Source organism: Hoplias malabaricus, chromosome X2 (assembly GCF_029633855.1).
Source record: "Hoplias malabaricus isolate fHopMal1 chromosome X2, fHopMal1.hap1, whole genome shotgun sequence".
Taxonomy (NCBI): domain Eukaryota; kingdom Metazoa; phylum Chordata; class Actinopteri; order Characiformes; family Erythrinidae; genus Hoplias; species Hoplias malabaricus.
The window spans coordinates 7,874,383-7,895,150 of NC_089819.1; the positions used below are offsets into that span (position 1 = coordinate 7,874,383).

The 20,768-nt window shown below is 37.5% G+C and overlaps 1 protein-coding gene across 1 annotated transcript; it reads left to right on the forward strand.

The window, feature by feature from the left end:
• Positions 1 to 978: 978 nt before the first annotated feature.
• On the forward strand, positions 979 to 7,072 carry LOC136676564 (H-2 class I histocompatibility antigen, Q10 alpha chain-like). Its single transcript, XM_066653659.1, has 5 exons — positions 979 to 1,027; positions 3,258 to 3,515; positions 3,681 to 3,953; positions 5,769 to 6,047; positions 6,780 to 7,072. The coding sequence occupies exons 1-5, from the start codon at positions 979 to 981 to the stop codon at positions 7,070 to 7,072; spliced, it is 1,152 nt and encodes a 383-aa protein (XP_066509756.1).
• Positions 7,073 to 20,768: the final 13,696 nt, after the last annotated feature.

The window sequence follows — 20,768 nt, forward strand, 5'->3', positions numbered from 1 at the left end:
TTATCAATATATATTGTCGATACAAATTTGACTGTTTACAAATGTACAAAATATAAACATTTTCTTGCAATTTCTGTATAATACACACTTCATGCCACAGAGCACACACACATGATAAAATTGTATGTAGGTGTAAATGGCTGTAGCTTCTGACCATCTGTATTTGGCTGTAATAATTAATTTATTAATTTAAATACATTCCTGTAAAGAAACTTTTGTGTAAAACTAAAGTTAATCTCAAGGCTCAAGGCTGCATTTTGATGGTAATAAATCGAATGTGACGAAGCTCATGTTGTCTAATGTCTATAACTAAATGCACATATCGGAAACAAGACTTTAATATGAGCACAAAAACAAATGCTGAATTTAATCACTTTACTGCTTTATATTACTACATATAATAACAATTATTATTATTAATAATAATAATGATAATAATAGAGACTCTTAATAGGAATTTTCCTACACCACTTATTGTAAAATAAGATGCAGTATTGTTACATATACCCATAGAATAATCTTGTATTATTACACAGAACTTCAGTATTTAAATGTCCAAACATTATAATCAAAGCCATCTTTATAGTCATTCCTTCTACCAGAAGTGTATTAACTGAGAAATAAAAACATATTTACCCCAAGAAGTGGCTCTGGGCTTATCACAGATGGTACAACTAAATACTTCCGATAAAACACCTACACTACAATTATTTTTTATATTATACAAACACTAATTATACAAACAATGTATTACAGAAATGAACTATGTTTCATGTTGAGCACAAGTAGAGAAAAGACTATAAGGAAGTAGACATGATGTGGACGCCTCTTATAGTGAGTGGATTCAGCTATTTAAGGGGCACACATTACTGACACATGTTTGTATGAGCCCCCAAAAAAAGCATTGACCACTGTTGCACATGACGAGGTGATAGATTTTTTACTTATTTATAACTGCATTGAGATGAAAACAACATAATGAAATCTATTCTGTTTTTTACATTCATCATCCACCTGGCATCAGCAGGTAAGTCCACACTTTTTGTTCTTTAGGCTTCATTGTAGCAAATGATTTTTATAACAGTGTTTCCAGAAAAGTTGGGACATTTTGGAAAATGGCATTAAAATAACAATCTGTAGTTTTTTTCATTCTCATGAAAATGTATTTAACTGATAAATGTACAAAGAAGAGGCTTTATTTTTACTTTGATTGCAATTTACAAAATGTTCCATTTTTTGTGTGACAGAAATTAATATAACAACTAGAGTCATATGCAAATGTTATTTTTTTGTACTCACATGGTTTTCTACTTGAGCAAAATGGAACAAATTTTATCAGAGAAGATTTAAATCAGAGTTTAATAAAATGAAAGAAAAGACTTTGCAGTGAATAAGGTGACATTTGTTTTGCATGTTTTCACATATTTTTCCCTAAAGTTAAAGTCAGTTAGTAACTAGTCACTGTGGCTTAAATTGGGAAGAAATACAGTATGTTCTATGTAGAAGATGTGTTTACCTTTTATCATATCTATATTAGACTGGCATGCTCAAATGTTTACACAGAAATGTAGATATATGGATATTTATTCAAATGTATAGTGTATGAATATCTTTTAAAGCATTCTTAAGTAACATATAACTGCAATTCAAAACTTTAATGTAATCCTTTGTTGTTTTATGGTCCCTGTTGAGTAGAATTAAAAATGACAAATTAAGTGATAACATTTAAATCACCATCTTTAAATCATCTAAACCAAAACTCACACACATCTTTGGAGACAATATTATCCTCAAGAACAGAACAAATGACGCTCATGCTTTTTCCTTCATGGAACAAATGCAGTGACAAATAAATTTTTTAACTTGCCATTTTCAAACTACTTTACTTTTAGGCTATTTTGTGGTTAATTAAAATGACAATAATTAATGAAACTGACAGATACACAAAGAAGAAATTTCCAGTGCTTTCACTGACAAATAACATAAGGGACCAACCACATTGTTATCATCTATAGGTGCAAAAGCCAAACCTCTCATGGAAGGGGAGTGCATCGATGACCACTGCAGGAGTGACTTGCTTATGTGAGAGGTTTCCATTGAAGTGGTGGAATCAAACACTTATTTTAGTGAAACATAGGCTGCCATTAGTCTGATTTTTTTTTTTTTTTTTTTTTGGGAGAAGTTCATGATCATTTTTGCAAAACAATGCCAGGCCGCATTCTACAGGTGCTACAACTGCACGGCTTGTTAAACAGATTGTGTGTACTTGACTGACCTGCTTGCAGTCCAGATATGTCTCCTACAGAGCATAATTAAGAGGAGAATCAGGCAATGCCAGCCACTGACTTTACAGCAGCTGAAGTCTTGTACCTAGACATTAAACAGTGTAAGCAAAAGGAAAGATGATGTAACACAGTGGTAAACATGCCTCTGATCCAATGCTTTTTGCAGTGAGTTACAGGCATCAAATATATTTACCAAAATATATATATAAATTAATTTGGTCACTGAAAACATTTTAAATCTTGTGCTTTTGTCAGTTAAATAAAACTTGAAAAGAATGAACAAATCACATATTTTATATTTTAATCATATTTCACAGAAGTGACCTTTTCTGGAAATGGGATATTTATTAATAATAATAATAATAATAATAATAATAATAATAACAATAACAACAACAACACATTTTAATAAAATTATTCATTAATCCACATCCAGAATATAAATATGACCACAGTTTGCTTTGTTTACCACTTAATACAATGATGACAAACCCAAGATCAAGTATCAAAACAAAATGGATGCTGAGCCAGACCTGTGTTTAAAGTTCACTGATATATTTCCTTCCACTGCATGATTAAGCTCAGCTCTCATTAAACTGGTAAACAGTAAATGCATATGTATGACTACAGTGTACAAGTGAAGTGTGTGTGTGTGTGTGTGTGTGTGTTTCTGTGATATGATTATATATGGTACTAGGAGGTTTTGGTTAGATAATGGGTGGTAATTTGTCTAAAATGTTTAAGAACCACTGCTACAGAGAATACATTTACATTACTCCACAGCCCAAACCTGAGAGATATAGACCACTCTAACCAACATTTCACATCAACGTAGTGAGTTAATCTCATATGCAGCTGCTCCAGATTGTAGTGTATCAGTAGAAACTAAAGTAACTGAATTCATTAAAGTTTTGAAAATATAGTGTATGTTTCTGCACAATAATTTAAGTCATTCATTTTTTGTCTTGACAGCCTCCCACTCTCTGCAGTACATTTACACTGCAGTAACTCCAGGAATGAATTTCTCAGAGTTCACTGTGGTGGGACTAGTGGATGATGTGCAGATTGTGTACTATGACAGTAAGATCAGGAAAATGCTCTCAAAGGCAGAGTGGATGAAGCCCAGTGAAGAAAATTACTGGGACGAAGAGACACAGAAAAGTCAACGTCACGAGGAAACCTTCAAAGTCAACATGGCTACAGCAATGCAGCGCTTCAACCAGACCAGAGGTGTGTTTTTGTGCTGATTTCATTCATACTGAGGATGTTTAACCTTATGTTAATTGTTCATATGAATGGATGTGTCCCAGAGACTGAATTGAGTAAGGATCAGACAGAAGTGCTGTATCAGTAGATAATGTATGTGGGATTAATGTCTTGTACATGTCTCTGCAGGGATTCATACACTTCAGTGGATATACGGCTGTGAGGTGAATGGTAATGGACCTAAAAATGGATACATGCAGTTTGGTTATGATGGAGAAGACTTCCTCAGTCTGGATCTAAACGCTAAAACCTGGACTGCATCTAATCCTAAAGCTCTGATAACCAAACAGAGGTGGGAAAGTGAAGACAAGGCTTCTCAGGTTAAGAACTACTTGGAGAACACCTGTATCGACTGGTTACAGAAGTATGTGGAATACGGTAGATCCACTCTGGAGAGGAAAGGTAAATGATCTGATGCACACACTGCCACTCTCATGACTCTCAACACTTGCAGATCATTTAGGCCTGGTTCAGACTCACAGCTCCAAGTCTGAGCTGTTTTGCTGAGGACAGATATGAAGAGCATAATAACACACGAATAAATTAAAATTGGTGGTGCTTGAATGTTACAGTCTTAGTTGTTTGAATGTTAATATGGATGGTACCAGAGTGTGAGTTAAAATCAGTGATGTCCGATAAAAGAGAAATGTGACGTTCCATTGCGGCAGATTTGGAAATTTGGAAATAAAGTAATATTGAGACAGTTTTGGAAATGCCTACAATTTGGCCCAAAATCTAAAAAAAAAAAACATGGAGACAAAATTTTTTTTTGTGCATTTGCCCTTACAGACCACCTTATCCTAACATATATATATATATATAATGGTATTCTTTTATCATTATGAAAAATCTAAAATTGTGACATAACCCCAGATAATGCAGTGAGACATGCAGTAAACAGATTAAACTGCTTTTATGAGACCACAGAATGGTAGTTTCATGTTCTCACAGAGGTACACCTCTACATTTCCATCCAGTTATCTGCTGAATATCTCTTAAGGGGTTGGGGGTCGAGGAGGGGGACTGCAGCTGTTGTTTCTGTCTAATGTGCAGCGTTCATTGCTACTCTCATTTGTTATATTGATGAAAGTCAGATGATAATTTAGGTCATATTTATGCAGAAATATAGAAAAGTATAAAGGGTTTACAAACAATAACTGCTCAGTTCTTTTGGCAGGTGATGAAAAAGAGAGGGACAGGTCAGTTGTGCTCTATGTGACTCTCAGTTAAGAATGGCTACAGCATCACTAGGAATTCATTTTGAGTTCTCCCAGTGATATAGCTATTATATGGACAGGGACCACTCATAAAATAATCTCTGTTGTGGTGGGTCTGGAGTGTACTCAGAGTAACTGGGCACAAGGCTGAAGTGTACCCTGGGCTTGGCCTCAGTCCATCACAGAACCCAACACTCACTTACATCTATGGACACTTTTGAGAAGTCAGCCAATCATCCAGTTTGTTTCTGGACTGTGGGAGGAACAACTGGAGGAAACCTACACAGACACAGGTTGAGCGAACTCCTTACAGAAAATGACCCAAGGTGGGATTTGAACCCATAAACTGTCGTTACCACGACGTGTTAATCTTGTATCTAGTCTAACTATAGTACCTGAAAGAATAAGTTCAAATAAAAGTTTCTAGTTCTTAAAAAAAATACTTGAAAGACGAAGACGACCTCTTGGAAGATCAGCAGGTTCTTTATTTGGAGAGTTATTACAGAAGGCCTCCTGCAGACTCACTCACAATGACATACTGAAAACCAAAGTTTACGTACACTTTTTGGGGTGAGATCATCTCGCTCCTTCTATTTTGCATTAAGTTGCATTCCATAGAACCCCAATTAAAAAGGCATTCTTATCTCATAAGGATGTCTTATCATACTGTACCAAACAATCTCATGCTACCATTCTCCTTTTTTCCCACAGAGTTCAGGCCTGAGTTTTAAACTCAAGTATCACTTTGACCATTTTAATATTTTTTGGCATAAAACTCATTTGTTTAAAATAATTCTCATGTCTTTATATTATTTGTTTATTACAGTCACGTGTTTTCTAAATTCTTGCCTCTGGGGAAATGTCCCATGCCTGATCTATGAATAAGTGAATTCTCCATCAAAACCTAGGACCCTAAAGCTCTGCAACAGTAAAACTCCCTGTAGTGCACTCATAGTGACCTTGAAATAAGATCACTACCCACTACTCTCTCTCTCCTCAGTTCCTCCTGAAGTGGATGTTTTCCAGAAGAACTCATTTGCTCCAGTGGTGTGTCATGCTACAGGTTTCTTCCCCAAAGATGTGTCGATCATCTGGAAGAAGAATGGAGAGGTTATTCATGAGAATGTAAGTCACAGTGAGACACTGGTCAACGAAGATGGAACTTTCCAGAAGAGAAGTATTCTGACCGTCTCACCTGAGGAACTGGACAGGGACAAGTACACCTGTGTCATTCAGCACGCTGGACTATGGAATGACTTAACCCTACGGCTGGCTACAGGTAAAATAAAGCTGAGTCTCTGGAGCATACGAGTGCATATTGTGTACAGTATTACAGTGATAAGACCACCTTATCACTTAAGGTGGTCTCAGACTTACTGGTGGTGATGAATTACTTTTTTCTGGAGTCAATACAGATTTCTCACACATTATAATTTTCCTGTGTGTGTGTGTGTGTGTGTGTGTGCGCCTATTACTTATTTGTGCCCAATGTGTGTGCGTCTCTTGGTTATGAATACATTTCTCTGTTATGAGGGGTGCACTCTTTTTCTGTACTTACTACTTTATGTGGGTGCCTCTGTTTTGTGTGTGTGTGCACATTAGCACTTACAAGCTAGTGTAATTATTAGGCCAGTAATGCACAAACCCAGTTCTTTTAGCTGTATAACGTTTCAAAACTGTCACTAGCCAGAGTGCACAGTTTTGTCTATGTTTACTGCTGATAGAAATCGTGCCATTTAAATGATGTGGAATGCTCCAAAATCACTATAAACAGGTAATCTAATGCATGGCCATAAAATGCTCACCATGTTCCTTAAAATGTTCCAGAAAAAAATGTTTTAACATTTTAAGAGCGTGCAGAACACTTTATTATGTTGTCTCTTGGTTGTCTTCTCTCTCTCTAGCTCCCTTGCTATCTCTCTCTCTCTCTTTCTTTCTTGTGAGCCATTGTTTGGGGAGTGTGATCATTCTGACTGAGAGAAAGCTGTGTTCTCTCTCTCTTTTTGTGAAGTGGATCGGTTCCACGGGAACTCTTCTTGTCCGGTGGGGTGTCATGCAACAAGTTTCTTTCCCAAACCAGTAGTGATCTCCTGGCAGAGGAATGGAGTGACTCTTCATAAGAACGTGGCTCTTGAAAAGAAAATAGTCAGTAAGGGTGGAACCTTCCAGAAGACTAGTGTCCTGTGTGTTTCACCTGAGGAACTGAACAGGAACCAGTACACCTGCACTGTTCAGAACTTTGGACAGGATCCCAGGATCACATCCCTGAATGGTGAGAAAATTCCGCTTCATGGAAGAGTGTAAACAGTATTTTCAGAATCTTTTCACAGACACACAACACTGACATTCTTTTTCTCATTGGTGTTTCAGATGGGCCGTCAGCACTACTTTTGTATATTTCCATTTTTGCTATATCTTTAGTTTTCATCATTTTTATTTATTGGATAATGTTGACAAACTCAGGTAAGAAAAACTTAATGAAGAATATTATACCATACGCAGAGATGGGAACTGACAACCTTACTGCCAAAAGCAAACACTAAACAAGGCTAATACAGAACAAGGGGCTAAATACAGAGCAAAGCTAAGAAACAGAGACATGAAACAGAGACATGAAGCACAGACAACATACATACAATGACCCACAACCAGGAAACACTGACAAGGATTATATCAAGACAACACAAACAAGAAACACCTGGGAACAGATAAAGACGTGACACTAGAAACACAAGAGAAGGGTATCACATGACCTGAGAACAAGCAGGAAGCAGACACAAGACAGAGGGAAAGTCACATGACAAGGGGAGCACAAACAAGAAACAAATAAAAACAGAACACAAAACTAAGCACGCTACAGCAAGATTCAAGGGCATTACATGCATGCAGACACCCTTCTACCAGATGGTGGCTCCAAACAACAATACATCTCTACTACACTCTAAGCCCAGACACACACACACCAGCAAATAAACGTTATTTAAAACCCTATGAACACTTAAATACTATTAACAATACTCTCAAAATAACCTCTTAAAGCTACAATCAGGGGAGCTTGCAGTGCATGCTGGGAGACCAGGAAGTCTCTGGTTCTGCTACAGTATTAACCTGCTCTATTAAAAAGCATTAGTTAATATATATTAAAAGTTGGCATAATGGAAATGACCACATGGTTGATTTGTAGCATTAGATATTAGGATTATGTCATGATTTATTTTAATTCCACTCTCTGTGTTCAGCAGATTCTTCAGATAATTCTGTGTTCACAGAGGTGATCTTCTCTCAGGTGGACTTTCCGTCTGCAGGTCAGTTACAGTGCTGTGTGAACACTGAAGACTGTCCTATAACTGTCTTTTATCTGGGACTGAATAATAAATTATTTATATTGATATTTACTGAAATTTTGTTTTTGTATTTACAGAGAATGAAAGGCATGGAATTGAAGAGGAAGTTTTCAGTTCATTTCTTTTATTATAGATTAGTTTCCTACTGGGGTGGCTCAGCGGGTACTGTTACAGTCACACAGCCCCAGGGACCAGGAGGTTGTGGGTTCAAGTCCCGCTCCGGGTGACTTTCTGTGAAGAGTTTGGTGTGTTCTCCATGTGGCTTTCCTCCAGGTGCTCCGGTTTCCTCCCACAGTCCAAAACCATGCTGTGGTAGGTGGACTGGTGACTCAAAAAAGTGTCCATAGGTGTGAGTGTGTGTCACCCTGTGAAGGACTGGTGCACCCTCCAGGCTCTGGACCCATCCGCAAAACCCCGAACTGGATAAGTTACAGGCAATGAATGAATTAATTAATGTTTCATACAGCAACCCCAGTTCCCAAAACATTGTGACAGTGTGTGAAAGATAGCCATCATTTAATACAACGTTTTTGTTTTACGTACACATTGTTGTAAATATTTTTACATTTGCAAACTTTCCAAGAAAGTGACAGTTGCATGTTTAGCTCCATGTTACTTCAGTTTTCCATTTGTTTAGTTTTCCATTAAACCAAGAATTCAGTTTCACAACTGCAGTGGATTTGCTTTATTGTTTACTCCTTTATGTGAAAACAGAAATGGTGTGTGAGGACATCATTGTTTGGGTTTATAAGAGACTCATAGACCTGGCTGTGAATGTCTATTACCTGCTGAAAATTATTTTTAAAATGACATTTCAGCATCAGCTGGAACTTACACCTATAGAGTAGGGTTCCTTTCCAACCTGTCAGTAATTATAAACTAAAAGTTAAATTTGCTTCCTATTTAAGAGCCTTTGGTAAGGTTTGAATTTTTTGTGTCAACTTGTTTATATTTAACTTTTACAGTCCTTTTGTTTTGTAGGTATTTATTGTCATCATTTCATTTGAATTTTTTGAGAGCTGCAGACTGCTTGACAGAGGTGAGCACATTTCGACAAAGTAGGCATAACCATCCAAGATGCTAATCCTCAAACCGGACTCCAAAAAGGTTGGGACACTAAACAAATTGTGAATAAAAACTGAATGCAATGATGTGGAGATGGAAAATGTCAATATTTTCTTCGTAATAGAACATAGATGACAGATCAAAAGTTTAATCTGAGTAAATGTAACATTTTAATAGAAAATATGATAATAAAATTATGATTTAAAATTTCACAGTGTCAACAAATACCAAAAAAGTTGGGACAAGTAGCAATAAGTGGCTGGAAAAAGGAAATTGAGCATATAACGAACAGCTGGAAGACCTATTAACACTAATTAGGTCAATTGACAACATGATTGGGTATAAAAAGAGCTTCTCAGAGTGTCAGTGTCTCTCTGAAGCCAAGATGGTAAGAGGATCACCAATTCCACCATTGTTGCGCAGAAAGATAGTGCAGCGATACCAGAATGGTGTTACTCAGCGTAAAATAGCAAAGACTTTTAAGTTACCATCATCAACTGTGCATAACATCATCAAAAGATTCAGAGAATCTGGAACAATTGCTGTGCGTAAGGGTCAAGGCCGTAAAACTCTACTGGATGCTCGTGATCTCCGGGCCCTTAAACATCACTGCACCTCAAACAGGAACGCCACTGTCAAGGAAATAACAGAATGGGCTCAGGAATACTTCCAGAAAGCATTGTCAGTGAACACAATCCACCGTGCCATCCACCGTTGCCAGCTGAAACTCTACAGTGCAAAGAGGAAGCCATTTCTAAGCAAGCTCCACAAGCTCAGACGTTTGCACTGGGCCAGGGGTCTTTTAAAATGGAGTGTGGCAAAATGGAAGACTGTTCTGTGGTCAGATGAGTCACGATTTGAAGTTCTTTATGGAACACTGGGACGCCATGTCATCCGGACCAGAGAGGACAAGGATAACCCAAGTTGTTATCAACGTTCCGTTCAGAAGCCTGCATCACTGATGGTATGGGGTTGCATGAGTGCTTGTGGCATGGGCAGCTTGCATGTCTGGAAAGGCACAATTAATGCAGAGAACTATGTTCAGGTTCTAGAACAACATATGCTCCCATCTAGACGTCATCTCTTTCAGGGAAGACCCTGCATTTTTCAACCAGATAATACCAGACCACATTCTGCAGCAATCACTACATCATGGCTACGTAGGAGAAGGATCCGGGTATTGAAATGGCAGCCTGCAGTCCAGATCTTTCACCTATAGAGAACAGTTGGCGCATCATAAAGAGGAAGGTGCGACAAAGAAGGCCCAAGACGATTGAACAGTTAGAGACCTGTATTAGACATGAATGGGGGAGCATTCCTATTTCTAAACGTGAGAAACTGGTCTCCTCTGTCCCCAGATGTCTGTTAAGTGTTGTAAGAAGAAGGGGGGGATGCCACAAAATGGTAAAAAATGGCCTTGTCCCAACTTTTTTGGAATCCGGTTTGTATTTACACACATAAACAGAATGTGATAGAATCATTTGCTGCCTGATTGGCTACTGAGTGGGCAGGGTACTGATTGGTGAGTGAGTGGGCAGCGTGCGGATTGGCTAGTCAGCTCAGCCATAAAACACATTTCTGAGATTTAAGCTTATAACTTCAGTGTTTCACACAAACATACAAAGTGTGTGTGAGCCTGTATCACAGACATGTGAAACCTCACTGTTGATAATCTGCAAATGATATCTGGTGGTACAAAAGTTATTAACACAGGCAGAAAATATTTCTACAGCTGCAAATCTTTATTACACATAATTTGTGAGGAATTTTCACACATTCAGAATTGTGTATACACACTGAAAGTGAATTTGAATTATAGACTATGAAGGTTGGGTTTCTGTGCAGTGTGAAAACACTCTGAATGTTTTGGACTTCTGGAACAACAACAGGAAATTGTTGTGTTTATTTTAATGTTGTTGTAAACAAGTTGTAAACATGGAATTGTTCTTATGTTGTGTTACTGTAGTAAATATAAATTAATGTATATATAAAAATAAAAAATAGATTAATGTTAATAACCGAATTTCCAACTATGTTTCTTCTGCCCAATCCCAAACCACACATAATACGTATGGTATTAGGAAAAGTATTGCACATTTTCAGATTGGCTGTGAGTAGTCTAGAAGGTAAAGTGAATTTTTGTGTGATTGGGACACAGAATTAATCAACCAAAACAATGAGTTCCACCATTTAAAGTGAACCGAAAATGTGGATTAGGAGCTGCTAACTAAGTATAAATATTGTATATAGTGTAATATATATTGGCGGCACGGTGGTGCAGCAGGAAGTGTCTCAGTCACACAGCTCCAGAGTCCTGCTCCGGGTGACTGCCTGTAAGGAGTTGGTGTGTTCTCCCCGTGTCCACGTGGGTTTCCTCCAGGTGCTCCGGTTTCCTCCCACAGTCCAAAAACACACGTTGGTAGGTGGATTGGCGACTCAAAAGTGTCCGTAGGTGTGAGTGAATGTGTGTGTGTATGTGTTGCCCTGTGAAGGACTGGCGCCCCCTCCAGGGTGTATTCCTGCCTTGCGCCCAATGATTCCAGGTAGGCTTTGGACCCACCGTGACCCTGAACTGGATAAGAGGTAACAGATAATGAATGAATGAATGAATTCTCATTTATTTTGGTGGGAGGGGACATGTACACGTTCTCTTAAAAAAAATAAAACAATTCTAAATGTCATTATCAACTGTTGGAAAGTGATTAATTTCATATTAATTCCATATTTTATCTCTCCTCTACCTGTGTATCTTCGGTTCATAACTTTGATGCTTGGTGGAGGGGGGGGGGGGGGTTATGTGTTTGCTCCCACTGAAGGTGGTAGAGAGTAACCAAGTCGCGACCAAGAAACATCTCTGTAAACTTTTCCATCTCTACTTTAAAATGAAACATCTTTACTCTCTTCACACACATGACTCTGTCTAATTCATTCTCAGCAACCTCTCAACACCTCAATGCAACACAACAAATAATGTTTACAAATGTACAAAATTTAAACATTTTCTTGCAATTTCTGTATAATACACACTTCATGCCACAGAGCACACACACATGATAAAATTCAGAGAGACTCTAAATGTCTTTGTAGTGTAACTGTATGTCGGTGTAAATGGCTGTAGCTTCTGACCATCTGTATTTGGCTGTAATAATTAATTTATAAATTCCTAATTAAATTAATTAATTTATTAATTTAAATACATGATTGTAAGGAAACTTTTGTGTAAAACTAAAGGTAATCTCAAGGCTCAAGGCTGAATTTTGATGGTAATAAATCGAATGTGACGAAGCTCATGTTGTCTAATGTCTATAACTAAATGCACATATCGGAAACAAGACTTTAATATGAGCACAAAAACAATTATGAATTTAATCACTTCTATGCATTACTACTTATAATTATAATGATGATAATAATAGAGACTCTTAATAGGAATTTTCCTACACCTCTTTTTGTAAAATAAGATGCAGTATTGTTACATATACCCATATAATTATCTTGTATTATTACACAGAACATCAGAATTAAAATGTCCAAACATTATAATCAAAGCCATCTTTATAGTCATTCCTTCTACCAGAAGTGTATTAACTGAGAAATAAAAACATAATTACCCCAAGAAGTGGCTCTGGACTTATCACAGATGGTACAACTAAATACTTCCTATAAAACACCTACACTACAATCATTTTTTATATTATACAAACACTAATTATACAAAAATGTATTACAGAAATGAACTATGTTTCATGTTGAGCACAAGTAGAGAAAAGACTATAAGGACTAGACCTGATGTAGGTCTACAGCATCAATGAAGGTTGTGTGTATGATCCTAAAAAGGTGATCGTGGACGCCTCTTGTAATGAGTGGATTCAGCTATTTAAGGGGCACACATTACTGACACATGTTTGTATGAGCCCCAAAAAAAGCAGTGACCACTGCTGCACATGACGAGGTGATAGATTTTTTACTTATTTATAACTGCATTGAGATGAAAACAACATAATGAAATATATTCTGTTTTCTACATTCATCATCCACCTGGCATCAGCAGGTAAGTCCACACTTTTTGTTTTAAAAGGCTTCATTGTAGCAAATGATTTTTATAACAGTGTTTCCAGAAAAGTTGGGACATTTTGGAAAATGGCATTAAAATAACAATCTGTAGTTTTTTCATTCTCATGAAAATGTATTTAACTCATAAATGTACAAAGAAGACGCTTTATTTTTATTTTTATTACAATTTACAAAATGTTCCATTTTTTTGTGTAACAGAAATTAATATAACAGCTAGAGTCATATGCAAATGTTTTTTTTTTGTATTCACATGGTTTTCTAATTGAGCAAAATGGAACAAATTTTATCAGAGAAGATTTAAATCAGAGTTTAATAAAATGAAAGAAAAGACTTTGCAGTGAATAAGGTGACATTTGTTTTGCATGTTTTCACATATTTTTCCCTAAAGTTAAAGTCAGTTAGTAACTAGTCACTGTGGCTTAAATTGGGAAGAAATACAGTATGTTCTATGTAGAAGATGTGTTTACCTTTTATCATATCTATATTAGACTGGCATGCTCAAATGTTTACACAGAAATGTAGATATATGGATATTTATTCAAATGTATAGTGTATGAATATCTTTTAAAGCATTCTTAAGTAACATATAACTGCAATTCAAAACTTTAATGTAATCCTTTGTTGTTTTATGGTCCCTGTTGAGTAGAATTAAAAATGACAAATTAAGTGATAACATTTAAATCACCATCTTTAAATCATCTAAACCAAAACTCACACACATCTTTGGAGACAATATTATCCTCAAGAACAGAACAAATGACGCTCATGCTTTTTCCTTCATGGAACAAATGCAGTGACAAATAAATTCTTTTCACTTGCCATTTTCAAACTACTTTACTTTTAGGTTATTTTGTGGTTAATTAAAATGACAATAATTAATGAAACTGACAGATACACCATTTATTATCTGTAACCGCTTATCCAATTTAGGGTCGTGGGGGGTCCACCTGTATCGACTGGTTACGGAAGTATGTGGAATACGGTAGATCCACTCTGGAGAAGAAAGGTAAATGATCTGATTCACACACTGCCACTCTCATGACTCTCAAAACATGCAGATCATTTAGGCCTGGTTCAGATTCACAGCTCAAAGTCTGAGCTGTTTTGCTGAGGACAGATGATTCACAATATGAATAGCATAATAACACACGAATAAATTAAAATTGGTGGTGCTTGAATGTTTGAGTTTTAGTTGTTTGAATGTGAGTTAATATGGATGGTACCAGAGTGTGAGTTAAAATCAGTGATGTTTGATGAACGAGAAATGCGACATTGGTCCATTGCGGCAGATTTGGAGGCCCGAGAACTAAAGTAATATTGAGAACATTTTGGAAATGCCTACAATTTGGCCCAAAATCTCAAAGTGGGACACAGATTAGAAGAGACAGGACATACCATTTTCTTTTTCATTCTGTGAAATCTAAAAATGTGACACAACCTCACATAACCCCAGATAAAAGCTGCACCATCTCATGCAGTGAGACATGCAGTAAACAGATTAAACTGCTTTTATGAGACCACAGAATGGTAGTTTCATGTTTCTAACAGAGGTACGCCTCTACATTTCCATCCAGTTATCTGTTGAATATCTCTTAAGTGAGGAGGGGGACCGTCTTATGTACAGTTTTCGTTGCTACTCACAGAAAGGTGCTTAAATAAAAAAATAAAACATAATGTGAGAAACACATTTTTTGTATATATACATATTTTCTAAAAGTAGATAAGGAGAATTCAAATAAATAGCTAAGAAAACACACACAAAAAAAGTAGTTTACTTGATTATTTATTAATTGAGGACAGTGATCCAATGTCACAGACCTGTGAGTGGCAAAAGTATGTGAAACTCTATGATTAGATGTTAATTTATCTATAAAACTAGTCAGGTTTTTTATTTTCTGCCAGTGGGATGATCAGGTGTGTGAGTGTGCACATTTCTACAAACCCCATCTACAATTAGTATAGAATACGGTAAAATTATGTTCTCTAACTAAAGACCAGGCCCTCAGAGCTGTGAGTGAGCAGCTGAAAATACTGCATATGTTTAACGCATTGAGCTGTCGATCACAATCATGCTGGACACATGTACAGAACAGACAATGAAAAATAAAAGATTTACCCACGTGGATTAAGTGAACATTGTTTAAGGTGTCGGTGTTGATACACTGCTAATCTTCATCAGGTGATTAGATCAGGGTTCATCAACCCTGAGGCAGGTCAGTGGATCGTCAAACATTATTAAACTAGATAATGTTTCTGTATTATTCACATTTTATCATCACATTTAGAAATGGCAAATTTTAAACATTGCAGGAGGTCTATCTGTCATATGAATCTCAAGAGAATGTGTATCAAACAAAATTTGATTAAAGAGAATGAAGTAATATGGTGGCACTGAATATAGGAGAGGCTGGGGAGCCCCTAACAGGCTCAAAGGCCACCTTTAGGTTTGTTTAAGGGGTTATTTGGGCTGGTTTTGTTGTTTGTATGTGTACCTGGTGGGCAGAGAGATTGCTACACACCAAGCCCAAATTACTATTTGTTTTCTTCCTTCCTTCCTTTACTTTGTGCCTCTATTTTGCCTCTGGTGCCACAGTAATAGTTTAGAATGGCCAATTTTTACATCCTGTCTAGGTAGACAGTAACATAAAAGAATGTCGCCCCCCAACTCCTCCCACATCAATCCTATCAGATCAAGAATACCAAAAAAAAAAATAATAATAAGACTCAAGATGTTTTATTTGCTATAATGGAAGCAAAACTTCAGGAGTGGTCAATGCCCAAAATAATCAAAACTCACACCTAGGGACACTTTTTTTTTAATCAACGTTTTTTGGACTATTGGAAGAAACTGGAGCACCTGGAGGAAACCCACACGGACACAAGGAGAACACACCACACTCATAGACAGTCACTCTGAGAGGAACTCGAACCCACAACCTCCAGGTCCCTGGAGACACTGTGACACTAACTGCTGCGCCACCGTGACACCCACCCAAAACACATAAGTAACCTAAAAAATAACCAATACAAAAACATAACCTAAATCCCTAACAAACAAAAACCCCTTTAAAGAAAAAAAGCTACACCTCTTACCACTTCCAATTTAGGAGATTAACTGTTGCTTTAACATTACTTTTAGCAGCAGAGTTACACACAGAATAGTCCTTCACACACAACACTTGTCACAAGTCTGGCAGGAAGATGCAATGGTGAGGAGCCGAGAGCTAGCCAACCAACAGGTCTTTATATCCGTCCTGCCCAAATCCAGTCAGCCAACCAGAGCACTGTATTAGCTGTAAATCAGCAGCAGCACCAGATTTGTATATATTGGGTAATTTCTTTCTCTCTCTCTCCTCAGTTCCTCCTGAAGTGGATGTTTTCCAGAAGAACTCTTTTGCTCCAGTGGTGTGTCATGCCACAGGTTTCTTCCCCAAAGATGTGTCGATCACCTGGAAGAAGAATGGAGAGATTCTTCATGAGGATGTGAGTCACAGTGAGACACTGGTCAACGAAGATGGAACTTTCCAGACGAGAAGTGTTCTGACCGTCTCACCTGAGGAACTGGACAGGGACAAGTACACCTGTGTCATTCAGCACGCTGGACTGTGGAATGACTTAATCCTACGGCTGGCTACAGGTGAAACTAGAGGGTGAAAGTTCAAGAACTTTTGTGAATTTGGCTTGTCACAAATAGCATCATTGAAATTTATATTAATAAAACAAACTATCCAATATCCACCTTCAAAATCCATGTGACCATGTGACCAAGTAAGTGACCTCTTCACTCTAATGGTCACATTAAAAAAAAAATACCACCTTAAAAAGCCTGCCGTTTTATTTTGCAGGCCATAGATGGCCTAGGAGAGGACCATGTCCTGTTTGAACGAGCGCTGTACGAAAACATTACCCCACACTGAAAAACTATCGTATGTTGTTGAAAAATGATTTGGTGCAAGAACTGTGCAAATTGAGTAAGAATTGTTTGTTTTATGGCAGGGTAAAAACACACAAACTTTTTTAAAAAAAAGGTGTGCTCACCCAATCAAACAATACAATTTGATTGCCACCTTTAAAAAAATTCCACCTCAAGAAACCCACAATTTTAAGATGCCCACCTTGAAAACAACAACATTATTTGGATTTCCACCTTAAAGATGACCTTTAAAATCTTAGATACTGCCTGTATATTTCTGTGTCCCTCACATCCCTCCCCCTCCCTTTCTCTCACACACACGCATGCAGACACACAGCCGAATCCAGAATTCAATGAATGTCTACAGGGGTCCAGCCTCCAAAAAAATGCTTATACCTCGAAATTTTTCCTGTTCATTTTTTAACCAAACATACCATAGCGACAAGGACACTCTGGGGATTGATCTAAAAATGTTTCATTTTGAGCAATAATTGATGGTGTCATTAGGATTAGTTAATCAGAGAACAAATTTTTGCAAAACTGCGTGCCGAGCTGCTTTGAAATTCATTGAAATCTATGGGAGCCGAAACCTTCCCTTGTGCTGAACAAAAATTCATAACTCGAAAACCGTATTTTCAAATGTTCTCAAATTTACAGGTGCTAGAAAGGGGAAATTTCTCTACCATTTAAAATGACTTCTAAACTGAAGTCTCTAGCTGAAAGTATAAGGAGGTTATGGGGAAATGTTTGGCTGAAAGTGGAATAGCGAAATAGGGTCAGAGATATTAATTTCAATACATTCCTATAGGAGTGTACACACCCTCCAAACATATGCTTATAGCTTGGAAAAGATTTCCCAAATGGCTTAACCGAATATACAGTTACGACAAGGACACTCTGGGGATCGATTTCTTGTAAAAACTTAGCAGTTTGAGCAATAATTGATCGTGTCATGATGAGTTAATCACAGAACAAATTTTTGAAACTCTGCCCGCTGAGCCACTCTGAAAATCCATTGAACTCTATGGGAGCCGAAACCCTCCCTAGTCTCACATTTACAGGTGCTGGAAAGGGGAAATTTCTCTACCATTTAAAATTTAAATGAAGTCTGTAGGTGAAATTATAAGGAAGTTATGGGGAAATGTTTGGCTAAAAAGGGTTTCCGGTCAGAGGAGCTAGAATGCGATGACATCACGCACTCTAGCCATCCGCCATTAAAGTGAATGGAGGGATATTGAATGAGGGATTAAATGGGATGGATGAGTGCGAGAGGTCTGATTTTTGACATGATGGGTCACGGTGTGTCTGGGTCCGTCATCTGAAATCTCGTGGCCATAGCTTCAAAATTGACTGAGTTAGAGCAGGTTGAAATTTTGGCCAATGCATTCCTAGGGAAAACATTCCCAATTTGGAAGCTCGTATTGCAAATCCGTAAGATGGATCACTCCAAGAAGCACAAGCAACCTGAGTTGGTATAGGATCTATGACCGTGTGAAGTTTCGTGTAGCAGGAAAACCCAAGGAGGAGTAGCATTTTACATTTTGCGAATAGAATAACAATAGGAAGAAAGGAGAAAACTAAATAATAAGATTTTGAAGAACAGTAATTTGGCTTTGACAAGCCAAATTAATAAAACTGAGTCTGTTTGGCAGATGAATGTATATAATCTATCTTGCATTTAACTTTTTTCTGCACACTTCTCTTACTGTTTGCATGTGTTCTCTTTTTCTGTGCCTGTTACTAATTTATGTGGGTGCCTCTTATTTTGTGGGCACATTTGTACTTACAGGCCACCATAATTATTAGGCCAGTGCTGCACAACACCAGTTCTGATGAAGTCCAGACAAAAGTAATTGTAAGCGGAGTGTAGTTGGAGTGAAATGTGGAAAGGATTCTTGACGCTGTCAGTGAAAGTAATTGTGCGTTCACTTGTAAAAATCGATGGTCAATGTACAGTTTATTCATCAGCAGCATTTCATAAAATCTCAGAAGACTGTCGTTGATTTTACATCAAAACACCCTCAGTCACTTTGTATACATCTTGGACCTGTGAGAAGCTCTGCAGATTTTGTTTTAGTTTTTTGCTGTATGACATTTCTAAACTGTGGCCAGCCACAGAGTGCATATTTTGGGCTATGTTTATTGCTGGTAAATATCTTGATTAGAACAGCAAACCACAATGTCGTACAAACTCTAATGTATGAAGTAAATACATGTTTATAGTTTCACTCTAGAAATTGTAGTGTCATGCTGCTGTAAACTTAGTAACAAACCCAAATTTTAAAAAGTTTTTTTTTTTGTGAAAAATGCCATTTCAAGTCAGAAAGGTTATGGAATGCTCCAAAATCACTGTAAACAGGTAATCTAATCACGCATGTCTATAAAGTGCTCACTACATTCCCTAAACTATTTCCAGAGAAAAATGCAACATTTTAAGTGCATGCAGTTGATGGAACTCATGGTTCTGGACACTAGCACAACTGGAGGAAACCCACACAAACACAGAAAGAGCAAACCCCTCACAGAAAATGACCCAAAGGGGGGTTTGAACCCATATACCCAGGAAACTGGAGCTCTGCATCAGTGGCACTGGCCTTGCAATAAGTACTGGCCACTACTATAAGATAATCTCTCTCTCTCTCTCTATCTATCTATCTATCTCCCCATTTCCTCCTGAAGTGGATCGGTTCCAGGGGGACTCTTCTTGCCCAGTGGGGTGTCATGCAACAAGTTCCTTTCAAACACCAGTAGCAATCTCCTGGCAGAGGAATGGAGTGACTCTTCGTAAGAACGTGGCTCTTGAAAAGAAAATAGTCAGTAAGGGTGGAACCTTCCAGAAGACTAGTGTCCTGTGTGTTTCACCTGAGGAACTGAACAGGAACCAGTACACCTGCACCGTTCAGATGTCAGATTGCACATCCCCGAGACGTAAGAAAATCCTGCTTCTTGGAAGTGTGTAAATAGTATTTTCAGAATCTTTTGACAGACACACAACACTGACTTATTGTTTATCTCATTGCTATTTCAGATGGACATTCAGCAGTTTTCATGAATACTTACACTATTGCCATACCTTTTATTGTTTTTCTCCTTTGTATTCTTTGGATGGCGTTCAGAAACTCAAGTGAGTAAAAACAGAAGGAAGAATGAAGAGAACGCAGAGATGGGAACTGAGACACAGCCTTACTGTCAAACGCTAACTTTATTAAGCACCCTAACAAGGTCACTAGTGCTGGCTGGCCTTCTACCAAATGGTGGCCCCAAATAACAATACATCTCGCTACACACCAAGCCCAAAAATGCACACAAACAAACACAATTTAAAACCCTCCCTGATATGAACAACCTAAAAACTACAAAAATACATACAGAATAACCCCAAAAACTACAAACATGGGGAGTCTGCATTTCATGCTGGGAATTTAGTGAGTCACTTGTGCTGGTAAAGCATTAATCAGGAGTTCCTATTCACTGTAGTAACTGTCTCTTCTCTGGCAAATAGCCATGAGCCATAGTGAGGTCACTGGACTCTGATGATGGGTGATAAGTTCTGGTTCTTTGACCCTCTATGATCAAACAGGTGAATAATAAAGTAGCTGAATGT